Below are 15,304 nucleotides of genomic sequence, written 5' to 3'. Positions count from 1 at the left end.
TTTGAATACAGTGTATTGATGTGTTTGAGGGTTGAATATAGTGTATTGATGTGTTTGAGGGTTGAATACAGTGTATTGATGTGTTTGAGAGTTGAATATAATGTATTGATGTGTTTGAAGGTTGAATATAGTGTATTGATGTGTTTGAGGGTTGAATACAGTGTATTGATGTGTTTGAGGTTTGAATACAGTGTATTGATGTGTTTGAGGGTTGAATATAGTGTATTGATGTGTTTGAGGGTTGAATACAGTGTATTGATGTGTTTGAGGGTTGAATATAGTGTATTGATGTGTTTGAGGGTTGAATACAGTGTATTGATGTGTTTGAGAGTTGAATATAGTGTATTGATGTGTTTGAGGAATGAATACAGTGTATTGATGTGTTTGAGGGTTGAATACAGTGTATTGATGTGTTTGAGAGTTGAATATAGTGTATTGATGTGTTTGAGGGTTGAATATAGTGTATTGATGTGTTTGAGGGTTGAATATAGTGTATTGATGTGTTTGAGGGTTGAATATAGTGTATTGATGTGTTTGAGGGTTGAATACAGTGTATTGATGTGTTTGAGGGTTGAATACAGTGTATTGATGTGTTTGAGGTTTGAATACAGTGTATTGATGTGTTTGAGAGTTGAATATAGTGTATTGATGTGTTTGAGGGTTGAATATAGTGTATTGATGTGTTTGAGGGTTGAATACAGTGTATTGATGTGTTTGAGGGTTGAATACAGTGTATTGATGTGTTTGAGAGTTGAATATAGTGTATTGATGTGTTTGAGGGTTGAATACAGTGTATTGATGTGTTTGAGGGTTGAATATAGTGTATTGATGTGTTTGAGGGTTGAATACAGTGTATTGATGTGTTTGAGGTTTGAATATAGTGTATTGATGTGTTTGAGAGTTGAATATAGTGTATTGATGTGTTTGAGAGTTGAATACAGTGTATTGATGTGTTTGAGGGTTGAATATAATGTATTGATGTGTTTGAGGGTTGAATACAGTGTATTGATGTGTTTGAGGGTTGAATACAGTGTATTGATGTGTTTGAGGTTTGAATACAGTGTATTGATGTGTTTGAGGGTTGAATATAGTGTATTGATGTGTTTGAGGGTTGAATACAGTGTATTGATGTGTTTGAGAGTTGAATATAATGTATTGATGTGTTTGAAGGTTGAATATAGTGTATTGATGTGTTTGAGGGTTGAATACAGTGTATTGATGTGTTTGAGGTTTGAATACAGTGTATTGATGTGTTTGAGGGTTGAATATAGTGTATTGATGTGTTTGAGGGTTGAATACAGTGTATTGATGTGTTTGAGGGTTGAATATAGTGTATTGATGTGTTTGAGGGTTGAATACAGTGTATTGATGTGTTTGAGAGTTGAATATAGTGTATTGATGTGTTTGAGGAATGAATACAGTGTATTGATGTGTTTGAGGGTTGAATACAGTGTATTGATGTGTTTGAGAGTTGAATATAGTGTATTGATGTGTTTGAGGGTTGAATATAGTGTATTGATGTGTTTGAGGGTTGAATATAGTGTATTGATGTGTTTGAGGGTTGAATACAGTGTATTGATGTGTTTGAGGGTTGAATACAGTGTATTGATGTGTTTGAGAGTTGAATATAGTGTATTGATGTGTTTGAGAGTTGAATACAGTGTATTGATGTGTTTGAGGGTTGAATATAGTGTATTGATGTGTTTGAGGGTTGAATATAGTGTATTGATGTGTTTGAGAGTTGAATACAGTGTATTGATGTGTTTGAGGGTTGAATATAGTGTATTGATGTGTTTGAGGGTTGAATACAGTGTATTGATGTGTTTGAGAGTTGAATACAGTGTATTGATGTGTTTGAGAGTTGAATATAGTGTATTGATGTGTTTGAGGGTTGAATACAGTGTATTGATGTGTTTGAGATTTGAATATAGTGTATTGATGTGTTTGAGGGTTGAATACAGTGTATTGATGTGTTTGAGGGTTGAATATAGTGTATTGATGTGTTTGAGGGTTGAATACAGTGTATTGATGTGTTTGAGGGTTGAATATAGTGTATTGATGTGTTTGAGCGTTGAATACAGTGTATTGATGTGTTTGAGGGTTGAATACAGTGTATTGATGTGTTTGAGGGTTGAATACAGTGTATTGATGTGTTTGAGAGTTGAATATAGTGTATTGATATGTTTGAGGGTTGAATACAGTGTATTGATGTGTTTGAGGGTTGAATACAGTGTATTGATGTGTTTGAGGGTTGAATACAGTGTATTGATGTGTTTGAGGTTTGAATACAGTGTATTGATGTGTTTGAGGGTTGAATACAGTGTATTGATGTGTTTGAGAGTTGAATATAGTGTATTGATATGTTTGAGGGTTGAATACAGTGTATTGATGTGTTTGAGGCTTGAATATAGTGTATTGATGTGTTTGAGGATTGAATATAGTGTACTGTGTGAATGCCTATCAATAATCAGTACTGGTTATTTATTTACCCAGTTGCGTAGCTCCAGCTTCCTGGGGTCCGTCTCTTCCGGAGGTTCGGGTTTGGCCTTGCCTCCTTTGCCCTTCTTGACCCTGGACTTCCCCTTCCCTGCCCCAGCACCTCCACCGCGGGCTGGGACCGGGCTCTTAGGCTGTACCTGGGATGCCGTGGTGTTGGCCGCCTGGGGGGTAACACAGGAGGAGGAAAGCCCTTGTTGACCCAGTTTACATGGAGCTTTTACAGTACCTGCAATGGTGGTTGTTGTCTCACCATCACCGTTGGTTAGAGGTTCAGGTTGTATCCTAAATGGCACCCTATTCCCTGTATTGTGCACTAGTTTTGACCAAGTCCCATAGGGCTCTGGACAAAAGTAGTGCACTATGTTTGGAAATGTGATGCCATTTGGGTTAGGTAAAATAGTTATTTTGGAATATGGGCAGTTTTTCTGACTTGAGGTCTGCAAGCTGAACTCTATTTAAGCCGTATTATGTAGACTTTATTCTAACCCATTGATGTCAATGAACGATTTAGGTGAAAGGTCAAGTTGCACATGTTTATTTGAACTCTGAATCAGGCCCTGTTAGACCAGCATGGTAATGTTCATTACAACTCTGAATCAGGCCCTGTTAGACCAGCATGGTGATGTTCATTACAACTCTGAATCAGGCCCTGTTAGACCAGCATGGTAATGTTCATTACAACTCTGAATCAGGCCCTGTTAGACCAGCATGGTGATGTTCATTACAACTCTGAATCAGGCCCTGTTAGACCAGCATGGTAATGTTCATTGCAACTCTGAATCAGGCCCTGTTAGACCAGCATGGTAATGTTCATTACAACTCTGAATCAGGCCCTGTTAGACCAGCATGGTGATGTTCATTGCAACTCTGAATCAGGCCCTGTTAGACCAGCATGGTGATGTTCATTACAACTCTGAATCAGGCCCTGTTAGACCAGCATGGTAATGTTCATTACAACTCTGAATCAGGCCCTGTTAGACCAGCATGGTAATGTTCATTACAACTCTGAATCAGGCCCTGTTAGACCAGCATGGTGATGTTCATTACAACTCTGAATCAGGCCCTGTTAGACCAGCATGGTGATGTTCATTACAACTCTGAATCAGGCCCTGTTAGACCAGCATGGTAATGTTCATTACAACTCTGAATCAGGCCCTGTTAGACCAGCATGGTAATGTTCATTACAACTCTGAATCAGGCCCTGTTAGACCAGCATGGTAATGTTCATTACAACTCTGAATCAGGCCCTGTTAGACCAGCATGGTGATGTTCATTACATCTCTGAATCAGGCCCTGTTAGACCAGCATGGTGATGTTCATTACAACTCTGAATCAGGCCCTGTTAGACCAGCATGGTGATGTTCATTACAACTCTGAATCAGGCCCTGTTAGACCAGCATGGTAATGTTCATTACAACTCTGAATCAGGCCCTGTTAGACCAGCATGGTAATGTTCATTACAACTCTGAATCAGGCCCTGTTAGACCAGCATGGTGATGTTCATTGTGTATCCATGTGTTTCCCAAGTTGTGTTTGCACTTACGCTGCCGCTGATGGGCCAGTGGTGACCATAGACGAAGATCTGGCTCCTAGCGATGTCCACTCTGTTCCAGGCCAGGGCTAGACTCAGCTGGTCAGGGGCAGAGGCATTGGTGCCTACAATCAAACACCAACAAGGCTTTTTGGTTTAACCTTGAAACGCTTCACAGCTGTTCTATAGAGTATGGCTGGGATTCAATCAAATGTTTCAATCCCAGCATTCAGCTGTTCTATAGACTATGGCTGGGATTCAAATCAAATGTTTCAATCCCAGCATTCAGCTGTTCTATAGACTATGGCTGGGATTCAATCAAATGTTTCAATCCCAGCATTCAGCTGTTCTATAGACTATGGCTGGGATTCAAATCAAACGTTTCAATCCCAGCATTCAGCTGTTCTATAGTCTATGGCTGGGATTCAAATCAAATGTTTCAATCCCAGCATTCAGCTGTCCTATAGACTATGGCTGGGATTCAAATCAAACGTTTCAATCCCAGAATTCAGCTGTCCTATAGACTATGGCTGGGATTCAAATCAAACGTTTCAATCCCAGCATTCAGCTGTTCTATAGACTATGGCTGGGATTGAAATCAAACGTTTCAATCCCAGCATTCAGCTGTTCTATAGACTATGGCTGGGATTCAATCCCAGGGTACCTGAGAAATAGCCTCTATCTGCAAAGTCAGTGGTGTTATCAGTGAAGTAAAACAGCAGAAGAACAGTTCGGTGTTCTTCCCAGGTTACCTTTGAGCAAAGCCGTCAGAATGGACATCTCGATGTCCTGTTGGCCCTCCGAGCCCATACGAAACACAGTGATCTAACAGGTCCATGAAAAAAAACACACAACAAAGACACTTGTAAAGGGTCAAAGGTCAACTCTCTTTATCAGGGATTCAGTGCACACTTTGGAGTGTGTCGTTTGGAGGGCCTGTACTTGATTTTTGCTTCTTCAGAACACAGCTCTTTTTTTTAAACTCTTGTTTTTCATGTGACAGAAACGCTTATACTACTGATATTGAATGTGTTTTGAGGACGTATGGCACTCTCTCTTCAGGCATTTCTTCTATGTTAAATGAAGGAGTGGGCCTTTAAACGGCATTACTGGGGAGTGTGTCAAAGGTCAAGCACGGTTCACAACTCTATCGCACGTCGGGGGAGACAGTCAGCAGTGTGTGTGTGTGTGTGTGTGTGTGTGTGTGTGTGTGTGTGTGTGTGTGTGTGTGTGTGTGTGTTAAGTGAAGTCAGAAGCCTCTCATTGTGAACTGTGTCTCTGAATAACAGGAGCTGTCCTTATAAACCACGGACACATCCTGCAGTACATAACAAGCCCTTCAGAGTTAACAACCCCCTAGTAAGATAACAGGATCGTCCTTGTTGTTGCCCAGACCATCCCAAATGCAATAAGACTGCAGGCCTGTCACATGCCAGTAAGGAATGTACTGCTAATAACACAATTACGTCTGGTTAAACTTTTCAGAACTGAACCAATCCAAAGATTCACTGATAATGAGTTACGTGTTGCAGCATCATGACCCTCGTGATAGCTCCACCACCAGGCTCCTCGTGATAGCTCCACCACCAGGCTCCTCGTGATAGCTCCACCACCAGGCTCCTCGTGATAGCTCCACCACCAGGCTCCTCGTGATAGCTCCACCACCAGGCTCCTCGTGATAGCTCCACCACCAGGTCCTCGTGATAGCTCCACCACCAGGTCCTCGTGATAGCTCCACCACCAGGCCCTCGTGATAGCTCCACCACCAGGTCCTCGTGATAGCTCCACCACCAGGCTCCTCGTGATAGCTCCACCACCAGGCCCTCGTGATAGCTCCACCACCAGGTCCTCGTGATAGCTCCACCACCAGGCTCCTCGTGATAGCTCCACCACCAGGCCCTCGTGATAGCTCCACCACCAGGTCCTCGTGATAGCTCCACCACCAGGCTCCTCGTGATAGCTCCACCACCAGGCCCTCGTGATAGCTCCACCACCAGGCCCTAGTGATAGCTCCACCACCAGGATCCTCGTGATAGCTCCACCACCAGGCCCTCGTGATAGCTCCACCACCAGGCCCTCGTGATAGCTCCACCACCAGGCTCCTCGTGATAGCTCCACCACCAGGCTCCTCGTGATAGCTCCACCACCAGGCCCTCGTGATAGCTCCACCACCAGGCTCCTCGTGATAGCTCCACCACCAGGCCCTCGTGATAGCTCCACCACCAGGCCCTCGTGATAGCTCCACCACCAGGCTAATGTAGTGGACTGTCATTCAGACTGTTATATACTGTAATGTAGTGGACTGTTATTCAGACTGTTATATACTGTAATGTAGTGGACTGTCATTCAGTCTGTTATATACTGTAATGTAATGGATTGTCATTCAGACTGTTATATACTGTAATGTAGTGGACTGTCATTCAGTCTAAGTGAAAGGGATGGATTGATTAATAAAAGTGGGCCTAGTCTACAGTGTGACTGTAAACCTATTCAGAGATAGGTAGGTAGGTATTGTCTGGCTGGCTTCCAGCTGTTGGGCCTTAGTAGTGCAGATGTTTTCGACATAGTGGTGGGCAGAACAATGGTCAATCACCTTTAAGCTGTGAACGTTTTTCTATGTGCCAATACCAAGCCACATACTGCTGCAAAAAACATTGGATCAGATCAGATACATCAGATACATCAAGATCATATCAGATCAAATACATCAACAGGAAGTTAGGACAGGAGATCAGATACATCAACAGGATGTAAGGACGGGAGGTCAGATACATCAACAGGATGTTAGGGCGGGAGGTCAGATACATCAACAGGATGTTAGGACGGGAGGTCAGATACATCAACAGGATGTTAGGACGGGAGGTCAGATACATCAACAGGATGTTAGGACGGGAGGTCATCAACAGGATGTTAGGGCGGGAGGTCAGATACATCAACAGGATGTTAGGACGGGAGGTCAGATACATCAACAGGATGTTAGGACGGGAGGTCAGATACATCAACAGGATGTTAGGACGGGAGGTCAGATTCATCAACAGGATGTTAGGACGGGAGGTCAGATACATCAACAGGATGTTAGGACGGGAGGTCAGATACATCAACAGGATGTTAGGACGGGAGGTCAGATACATCAACAGGATGTTAGGACGGGAGGTCAGATTCATCAACAGGATGTTAGGAAAGGAGGTCAGATACATCAACAGGATGTTAGGACGGGAGGTCAGATACATCAACAGGATGTTAGGACGGGAGGACAGATTCATCAACAGGATGTTAGGAAAGGAGGTCAGATACATCAACAGGATGTTAGGACGGGAGGACAGATACATCAACAGGATGGAAGGACGGGAGGTCAGATACATCAACAGGATGTTAGGACGGGAGGTCAGATACATCAACAGGATGTTAGGACGGGAGGACAGATTCATCAACAGGATGTTAGGACGGGAGGTCAGATACATCAACAGGATGTTAGGACGGGAGGTCAGATACATCAACAGGATGTTAGGGCGGGAGGTCAGATACATCAACAGGATGTAAGGACAGGAGGTCAGATACATCAACAGGATGTTAGGGCGGGAGGTCAGATACATCAACAGGATGTAAGGACGGGAGGTCAGATACATCAACAGGATGTTAGGACGGGAGGTCAGATACATCAACAGGATGTTAGGGCGGGAGGTCAGATACATCAACAGGATGTTAGGACGGGAGGTCAGATACATCAACAGGATGTTAGGACGGGAGGTCAGATACATCAACAGGATGTTAGGGCGGGAGGTCAGATACATCAACAGGATGTTAGGGCGGGAGGTCAGATTCATCAACAGGATGTTAGGACGGGAGGTCAGATACATCAACAGGATGTTAGGACGGGAGGTCAGATACATCAACAGGATGTTAGGACGGGAGGTCAGATACATCAACAAGATGTTAGGAAAGGAGGTCAGATACATCAACAGGATGTTAGGACGGGAGGTCAGATACATCAACAGGATGTTAGGGAGGATGGTGATGTAGTTGAGGATGTGAGACCTGGGATGATGGTGATGTAGTTCATGTTATTGTTGTTTATGAGGACACATTCTTCAACTATAGTTTATGGGGACACTCTGACTATGGGATGCAGGGTTTATGAAGTAGAATGGTTTCAGGTCTTCAGTGATGATGGATATTGGTTGTGTTGACTTATTTAACGTACCGGGTCAAATGATTGGACACATGACACATGAATGAAAGTCCAGGATGACACAAATGAATGGGACAATTTTATTGACACATCAAATAACATAAAACAATACAATTATTAAAATGTCGCTTTACTTTCATCACAAATTATAATCTTTAATGTTTGAATATATTTTGAATACATTAGGTTTGACTTATGCGGTAAAGTGTTTCTAAAATGTACGTAAAGGCTTATAAAAATACATTTTAACTACCCAAAATTGTCTCGATACTAAAACCGTTACTTATGACGCATGCAATGCATTGGACAGGAATTCAAAGTGTTATTTATGCTAATGTCATTTATGGGAACATAGCCTGTATAATAATGTCTTCCCTACTCACCAGAGATCGCTTCTTCATGCATTCCATCACCATGAGGAAGATCTGCTGGGCCTGACCTCGGTTGTAGTTAAACGTCTTCTGTATGGTGACCAGGAGCTGGTCCTTCACGCTATCCCTTACCAAGCTGAGAGGAGACAGAGAGACTGGTCAAACCAACTCTACAGTCTACTCTTTATGCTTGGAAAATGAGAGGAGACAGAGAGACTGGTCAAACCAACTCTACAGTCTACTCTTTATGCTTGGAAAATGAGAGGAGACAGAGAGACTGGTCAAGCCACCTCTACAGTCTACTCTTCAGGCTTGGAAAATGAGGAGACAGAGAGACTGGTCAAACCACCTCTACAGTCTACTCTTCAGGCTTGGAAAATGCTCAAAAGATTCTTTCCATTTGAAAGTATTTGTGGTGGACTTCAGTTTGGAGTTTACATTCTTAGTATTATTCAATTGATTCCATTGTAACTAAATCTATTTTATTTTATTTTTATTTAACCTTTATTTAATTAGGCAAGTCAGTTAAGAACAAATTCTTATTTAGAATGACGGCGTACCAAAAAGGCAAAACCAAGCACAGTATTTGGCTGTAGTCTGTTTCTGCTAGTGTGGACATTAGATCACAGCCCTGTTCCTAGTTCTGTTTCTGCTAGTGTGGACATTAGATCACAGCCCTGTTCCTAGTTCTGTTTCTGCTAGTGTGGACATTAGATCACAGCCCTGTTCCTAGTTCTGTTTCTGCTAGTGTGGACATTAGATCACAGCCCTGTTCCTAGTTCTGTTTCTGCTAGTGTGGACATTAGATCACAGCCCTGTTCCTAGTTCTGTTTCTCACCCAAAGTCCTATATACTGTATCTGACATGTATTTGACATGTATTTGACATGTATTTGACATATATCTGACATGTATTGGACATATATTTGACATATATCTGACATGTATTTGACATATTTTTGACATGTATTTTACATATATCTGACATGTATTTGACATGTATCTGACATGTATTTGACATATTTTTGACATGTATTTGACATGTATCTGACATGTATTTGACATATATCTGACATGTATTTGACATATATCTGACATGTATTTGACATGTATCTGACATGTATTTGACATATATCTGACATGTATTTGACATGTATTTGACATGTATTTGACATGAATTTGACATATATCTGACATATATTTGACATATGTCTGACATGTATCTGACATGTATTTGACATATATCTGACATGTATTTTACATATATCTGACATGTATTTTACATATATCTGACATGTATCTGACATGTATTGGACATATATTTGACATGTATCTGACATATATTTGACATATATTTGACATGTATCTGACATGCATTTGACATATATCTAAAATTGCATGTATTTGACCCAGGTCTGTTTCTCACCCGTCGTCCTCAGAGTATCTGTGTGCGAAGGAGATGATGTCAGAGGCCCGTCCACTGCCGTCACAGACCACCACCGGGACAGGGGGGTCCTCCCTCAGGCTCTCCAGGACTATGGAGATGACGTTGGGACCCCCCTCCAGGATCAGACAGACCAGAGGCACCCCCTGACCCAGACCTGGCAGAGGCAGACAAAACAACATGTTATAAACCCCCTGACCCGACAGAGGCAGACAAAACAACATGACCCCTGACCTGGCAGAGACATACACAACAACATGACCCCCTGACCTGGCAGAGACATACACAACAACATGACCCCTGACCCCTAACCTGGCAGAGACATACACAACAACATGACCCCCTGACCCCTGACCCGACAGAGGCAGACAAAACAACATGACCTCTGACCTGGCAGAGACATACACAACAACATGACCCCTGACCTGGCAGAGACATACACAACAACATGACCCCCTGACCCCTGACCTGGCAGAGACATACACAACAACATGACCCCCTGACCCCTAACCTGGCAGAGACATACACAACAACATGACCCCCTGACCCCTAACCTGGCAGAGACATACACAACAACATGACCCCCTGACCCCTAACCTGGCAGAGACATACACAACAACATGACCCCCTGACCCCTGACCTGGCAGAGACAAACACAACAACATGTTATAATGCCAATAAAGACAAATAGCAGCAAAGAAAAGCTCCCATTTCCACAGACTTAGTTTTTTCGTTTTTTTTCCTAAGTGCTGCCTGTAGCTAACATGTGATCCTCATACACAGCAGTGCTTCCTGTAGCTAGCATGTGGTCCTCATACACAGCAGTGCTGCCTGTAGCTAGCATGTGGTCCTCATACACAGCAGTGCTGCCTGTAGCTGGCATGTGATCCTCATACACAGCAGTGCTGCCTGTAGCTAACATGTGATCCTCATACACAGCAGCGCTGCCTGTAGCTAACATGTGGTCCTCATACACAGCAGCGCTGCCTGTAGCTAGCATGTGGTCCTCATACACAGCAGCGCTGCCTGTAGCTAGCATGTGGTCCTCATACACAGCAGTTCTGCCTGTAGCTAACATGTGGTCCTCATACACAGCAGTGCTGCCTGTAGCTAGCATGTGGTCCTCATACACAGCAGTTCTGCCTGTAGCTAGCATGTGGTCCTCATACACAGCAGTGCTGCCTGTAGCTAACATGTGGTCTTCATACACAGCAGTACTGCCTGTAGCTAGCATGTGGTCCTCATACACAGCAGCGCTGCCTGTAGCTAACATGTGGTCCTCATACACAGCAGCGCTGCCTGTAGCTAGCATGCGGTCCTCATACACAGCAGTGTTTCCTGTAGCTAACATGTGGTCTTCATACACAGCAGTGCTTCCTGTAGCTAGCATGTGGTCCTCATACACAGCAGTTCTGCCTGTAGCTAACATGTGGTCTTCATACACAGCAGTGCTGCCTGTAGCTAACATGTGGTCCTCATACACAGCAGTACTGCCTGTAGCTAACATGTGGTCTTCATACACAGCAGTGTTGCCTGTAGCTAGCATGTGGTCTTCAGCAGTGCTGCCTGTAGCTAGCATGTGGTCCTCATACACAGCAGTGCTGCCTGTAGCTAGCATGTGGTCTTCATACACAGCAGCGCTGCCTGTAGCTAGCATGTGGTCCTCATACACAGCAGCGCTGCCTGTAGCTAACATGTGGTCCTCATACACAGCAGCGCTTCCTGTAGCTAGCATGTGGTCCTCATACACAGCAGTTCTGCCTGTAGCTAACATGTGGTCTTCATACACAGCAGTGCTGCCTGTAGCTAACATGTGGTCTTCATACACAGCAGTGCTGCCTGTAGCTAGCATGTGGTCTTCAGCAGTGCTGCCTGTAGCTAGCATGTGGTCCTCATACACAGCAGTGCTACCTGTAGCTAACATGTGGTCCTCATACACAGCAGTGTTTCCTGTAGCTAGCATGTGGTCCTCATACACAGCAGTGTTTCCTGTAGCTAGCATGTGGTCCTCATACACAGCAGTTCTGCCTGTAGCTAACATGTGGTCCTCATACACAGCAGTGTTTCCTGTACCTAGCATGCGGTCCTCATACACAGCAGTGTTTCCTGTAGCTAGCATGTGGTCCTCATACACAGCAGTGTTTCCTGTAGCTAACATGTGGTCCTCATACACAGCAGTGCTGCCTGTAGCTGGCATGTGATCCTCATACACAGCAGTGCTGCCTGTAGCTAACATGTGGTCCTCATACACAGCAGTGCTGCCTGTAGCTAACATGTGGTCCTCATACACAGCAGTACTGCCTGTAGCTAGCATGTGGTCCTCATACACAGCAGTGCTGCCTGTAGCTAACATGTGGTCTTCATACACAGCAGTGCTGCCTGTAGCTAGCATGTGGTCCTCATAGGCCTCAGACACAACAGTATTAATGTCAGCGTGGTTGAAGTCAGAGGTGACAGCTGAGCATCCCTTTGCTTTCCCTGCCTTATCATGATCTCCAGGCATAGGATGACAAAGGGAAACCCGCATGTCACATAGATCAGCTACTCATCAGGGTACAGCAGGACAGGCTCTCTCTGATAGATCAGCTACTCATCAGGGTACAGCAGGGCAGGACAGGCTCTCTCTGATCCAATCACCTGAAGAAGCCTGGACTATGACAACACGAGGGTGTGTTGTATCTAAGACACTAACACCGTGTATAGCTCCAACATTAGCGTTAACATTAGATGGGTCATGGTCAATATTGAAGTTGTTCTCGCCTGAGACCCGAAGACTTGTGTTAGTTAGCTCCCTGAGCTAATGCCTTGGGCTTTAGTTCAACGGGCTTACACTGCCTGGTGTTACACAGACAACCCCCCCCTCAATCTGTCAGACTTACGTGTGTTTATCTTCTGCAGGGAGATGTGTTTCTCCAGCTGACGGCGAAGACGGACCTCTGCTCCGTACTTCCCGTGGGTCCCGTTATCTGCTAGGATGAAGTGAGAGTGGCTGTTGTTGAGGACAGACAGCTTGGACATGGGGTTGGACATGGCCTGGTACGGACGTGTCACCTGGGAGGGATACATATAATAACATCCTGTTAACATGGAGTTGATTTGAGGAGTTGAATTGAGGAGTTGAGTTGAGGAGTTGAATTGAGGAGTTGAATTGAGGAGTTGAATTGAGGAGTTGAGTTGAGGAGTTGAATTGAGGAGTTGAATTGAGGAGTTGAATTGAGGAGTTGAGTTGAGGAGTTGAATTGAGTTGAGGAGTTGAGTTGAGGAGTTGAATTGAGGAGTTGAATTGAGGAGTTGAATTGAGTTGAGGAGTTGAGTTGAGGAGTTGAGTTGAATTTAAATGGAGAATCACACCCAAACAAGTTCACAAGTTACGACTTACATCTCTTCCTATCAGATCCTCCTTGTTCTCCACGATGCCCCATGGAGCGATCCCGATGGCACATACTTTCCCCCTGGACTTTGAGGAGTGGTCCTTCAATGCATCTCCAACATGCCGGATCACCCCTAGGATACACATGGAGCCCGTTCAGCACTAATAAGGGACGTGGACTCCATTCAGACATTAGTAGAAGGGATTTGGACTCGGACTCAGACTTGAACACTAGGGACTTGGTACTCGACTCGGACTCAGACTTGAACACTAGGGACTTGGTACTCGACTCGGACTCAGACTTGAACACTAGGGACTTGGTACTTGACTCGGACTCTGACTTGAACACTAGGGACTTGGTACTCGACTCGGACTCTGACTTGAACACTAGGGACTTGGTACTCGAATCGGACTCTGACTTGAACACTAGGGACTTGGTACTCGACTCGGACTCAGACTTGAACACTAGGGACTTGGTACTCGACTCGGACTCTGACTTGAACACTAGGGACTTGGTACTCGACTCGGACTCAGACTTGAACACTAGGGACTTGGTACTCGACTCGGACTCAGACTTGAACACTAGGGACTTGGTACTCGACTCGGACTCAGACTTGAACACTAGGGACTTGGTACTCGACTCGGACTCAGACTTGAACACTAGGGACTTGGTACTCGACCGGACTCAGACTTGAACACTAGGGACTTGGTACTCGACCGGACTCAGACTTGAACACTAGGGACTTGGTACTTGACTCGGACTCAGACTTGAACACCAGGGACTTGGTACTCGACTCGGACTCAGACTTGAACACTAGGGACTTGGTACTCGACTCGGACTCAGACTTGAACACTAGGGACTTGGTACTTGACTCGGACTCAAGACTTAGTGACTTGCCTACCTTACCGTTGACTGCTAGATACCTCAGTGACCACGTCAGTGAATGTAACACATCGTTAGGAAACTACAGTACATACCAGTGCTGACTCCTCCAGTGAGTATCCAGGCTCCGGTGGTGACTGCAGCTTGGATCAGACCCTTTCCAAACACCTGTTTTAGTTTGGGCTGCAAGTCAAAGTTCTGCAGTCCCCCGTGGACGGAGATGAGCAGGGTAGGGAGCTCCAGCTGCCAGTCTTTCACCATCAGGTGGAGCATGTGGTCTGGCTTGGAATCGTACGCCACACGGATGTACTGAAGGGGAGAAATGGAGAGAGAGACGAGGAGTAAATGAGAAAGGAGATGAAGACATTTAATACAAACGCCACATGGATGTACTGTAGGGGAGAAATGGATGGAGAGAACAAGATGATGGTGGCATGGTTCATGTCTTCATGTCTTCATGGTTCATGTCTTCATGGTTCATGTCTTCATGTCTTCATGGTTCATGTCTTCATGTCTTCATGGTTTATGTCTTCATGTCTTCATGGTTCATGTCTTCATGTCTTCATGGTTCATGTCTTCATGTCTTCATGGTTTATGTCTTCATGTCTTCATGGTTCATGTCTTCATGTCTTCATGGTTTATGTCTTCATGTCTTCATGGTTCATGTCTTCATGTCTTCATGTCTTCATGTCTTCATGTCTTCATGGTTTATGTCTTCATGTCTTCATGGTTTATGTCTTCATGTCTTCATGGTTCATGTCTTCATGGTTCATGTCTTCATGGTTCATGTCTTCATGTCTTCATGGTTTATGTCTTCATGTCTTCATGGTTCATGTCTTCATGGTTTATGTCTTCATGTCTTCATGGTTCATGTCTTCATGGTTCATGTCTTCATGGTTCATGTCTTCATGTCTTCATGTCTTCATGTCTTCATGTCTTCATGGTTCATGTCTGCATGTCTTCATGGTTCATGTGTTCATGTGTTCATGTCTTCATGTCTTCATGGTTCATGTCTTCA

General features: G+C 44.3%; 1 protein-coding gene across 1 annotated transcript in view; it reads right to left on the bottom strand.

Moving 5' to 3' along the window:
- The window catches only part of LOC115203569 (transient receptor potential cation channel subfamily M member 1), a 52,229-nt gene that overhangs the window by 29,726 nt on the left and 7,199 nt on the right, over positions 1 to 15,304 (bottom strand). Inside the window, exons 4-11 of the mRNA XM_029768348.1 lie at positions 14,382 to 14,595; positions 13,413 to 13,537; positions 12,913 to 13,084; positions 10,016 to 10,190; positions 8,603 to 8,726; positions 4,783 to 4,855; positions 4,043 to 4,155; positions 2,490 to 2,660 (exon numbers count right to left, since the gene is read on the bottom strand). Of these exons, the coding sequence (XP_029624208.1) occupies positions 2,490 to 2,660; positions 4,043 to 4,155; positions 4,783 to 4,855; positions 8,603 to 8,726; positions 10,016 to 10,190; positions 12,913 to 13,084; positions 13,413 to 13,537; positions 14,382 to 14,595 (1,167 nt within the window). The remainder of the gene's footprint in view (positions 1 to 2,489; positions 2,661 to 4,042; positions 4,156 to 4,782; positions 4,856 to 8,602; positions 8,727 to 10,015; positions 10,191 to 12,912; positions 13,085 to 13,412; positions 13,538 to 14,381; positions 14,596 to 15,304) is intronic.

Source organism: Salmo trutta, chromosome 12 (assembly GCF_901001165.1).
Source record: "Salmo trutta chromosome 12, fSalTru1.1, whole genome shotgun sequence".
Classification (NCBI taxonomy): Eukaryota; Metazoa; Chordata; class Actinopteri; order Salmoniformes; family Salmonidae; genus Salmo; species Salmo trutta.
This window is presented reverse-complemented; position numbering and strand designations above follow the sequence as displayed.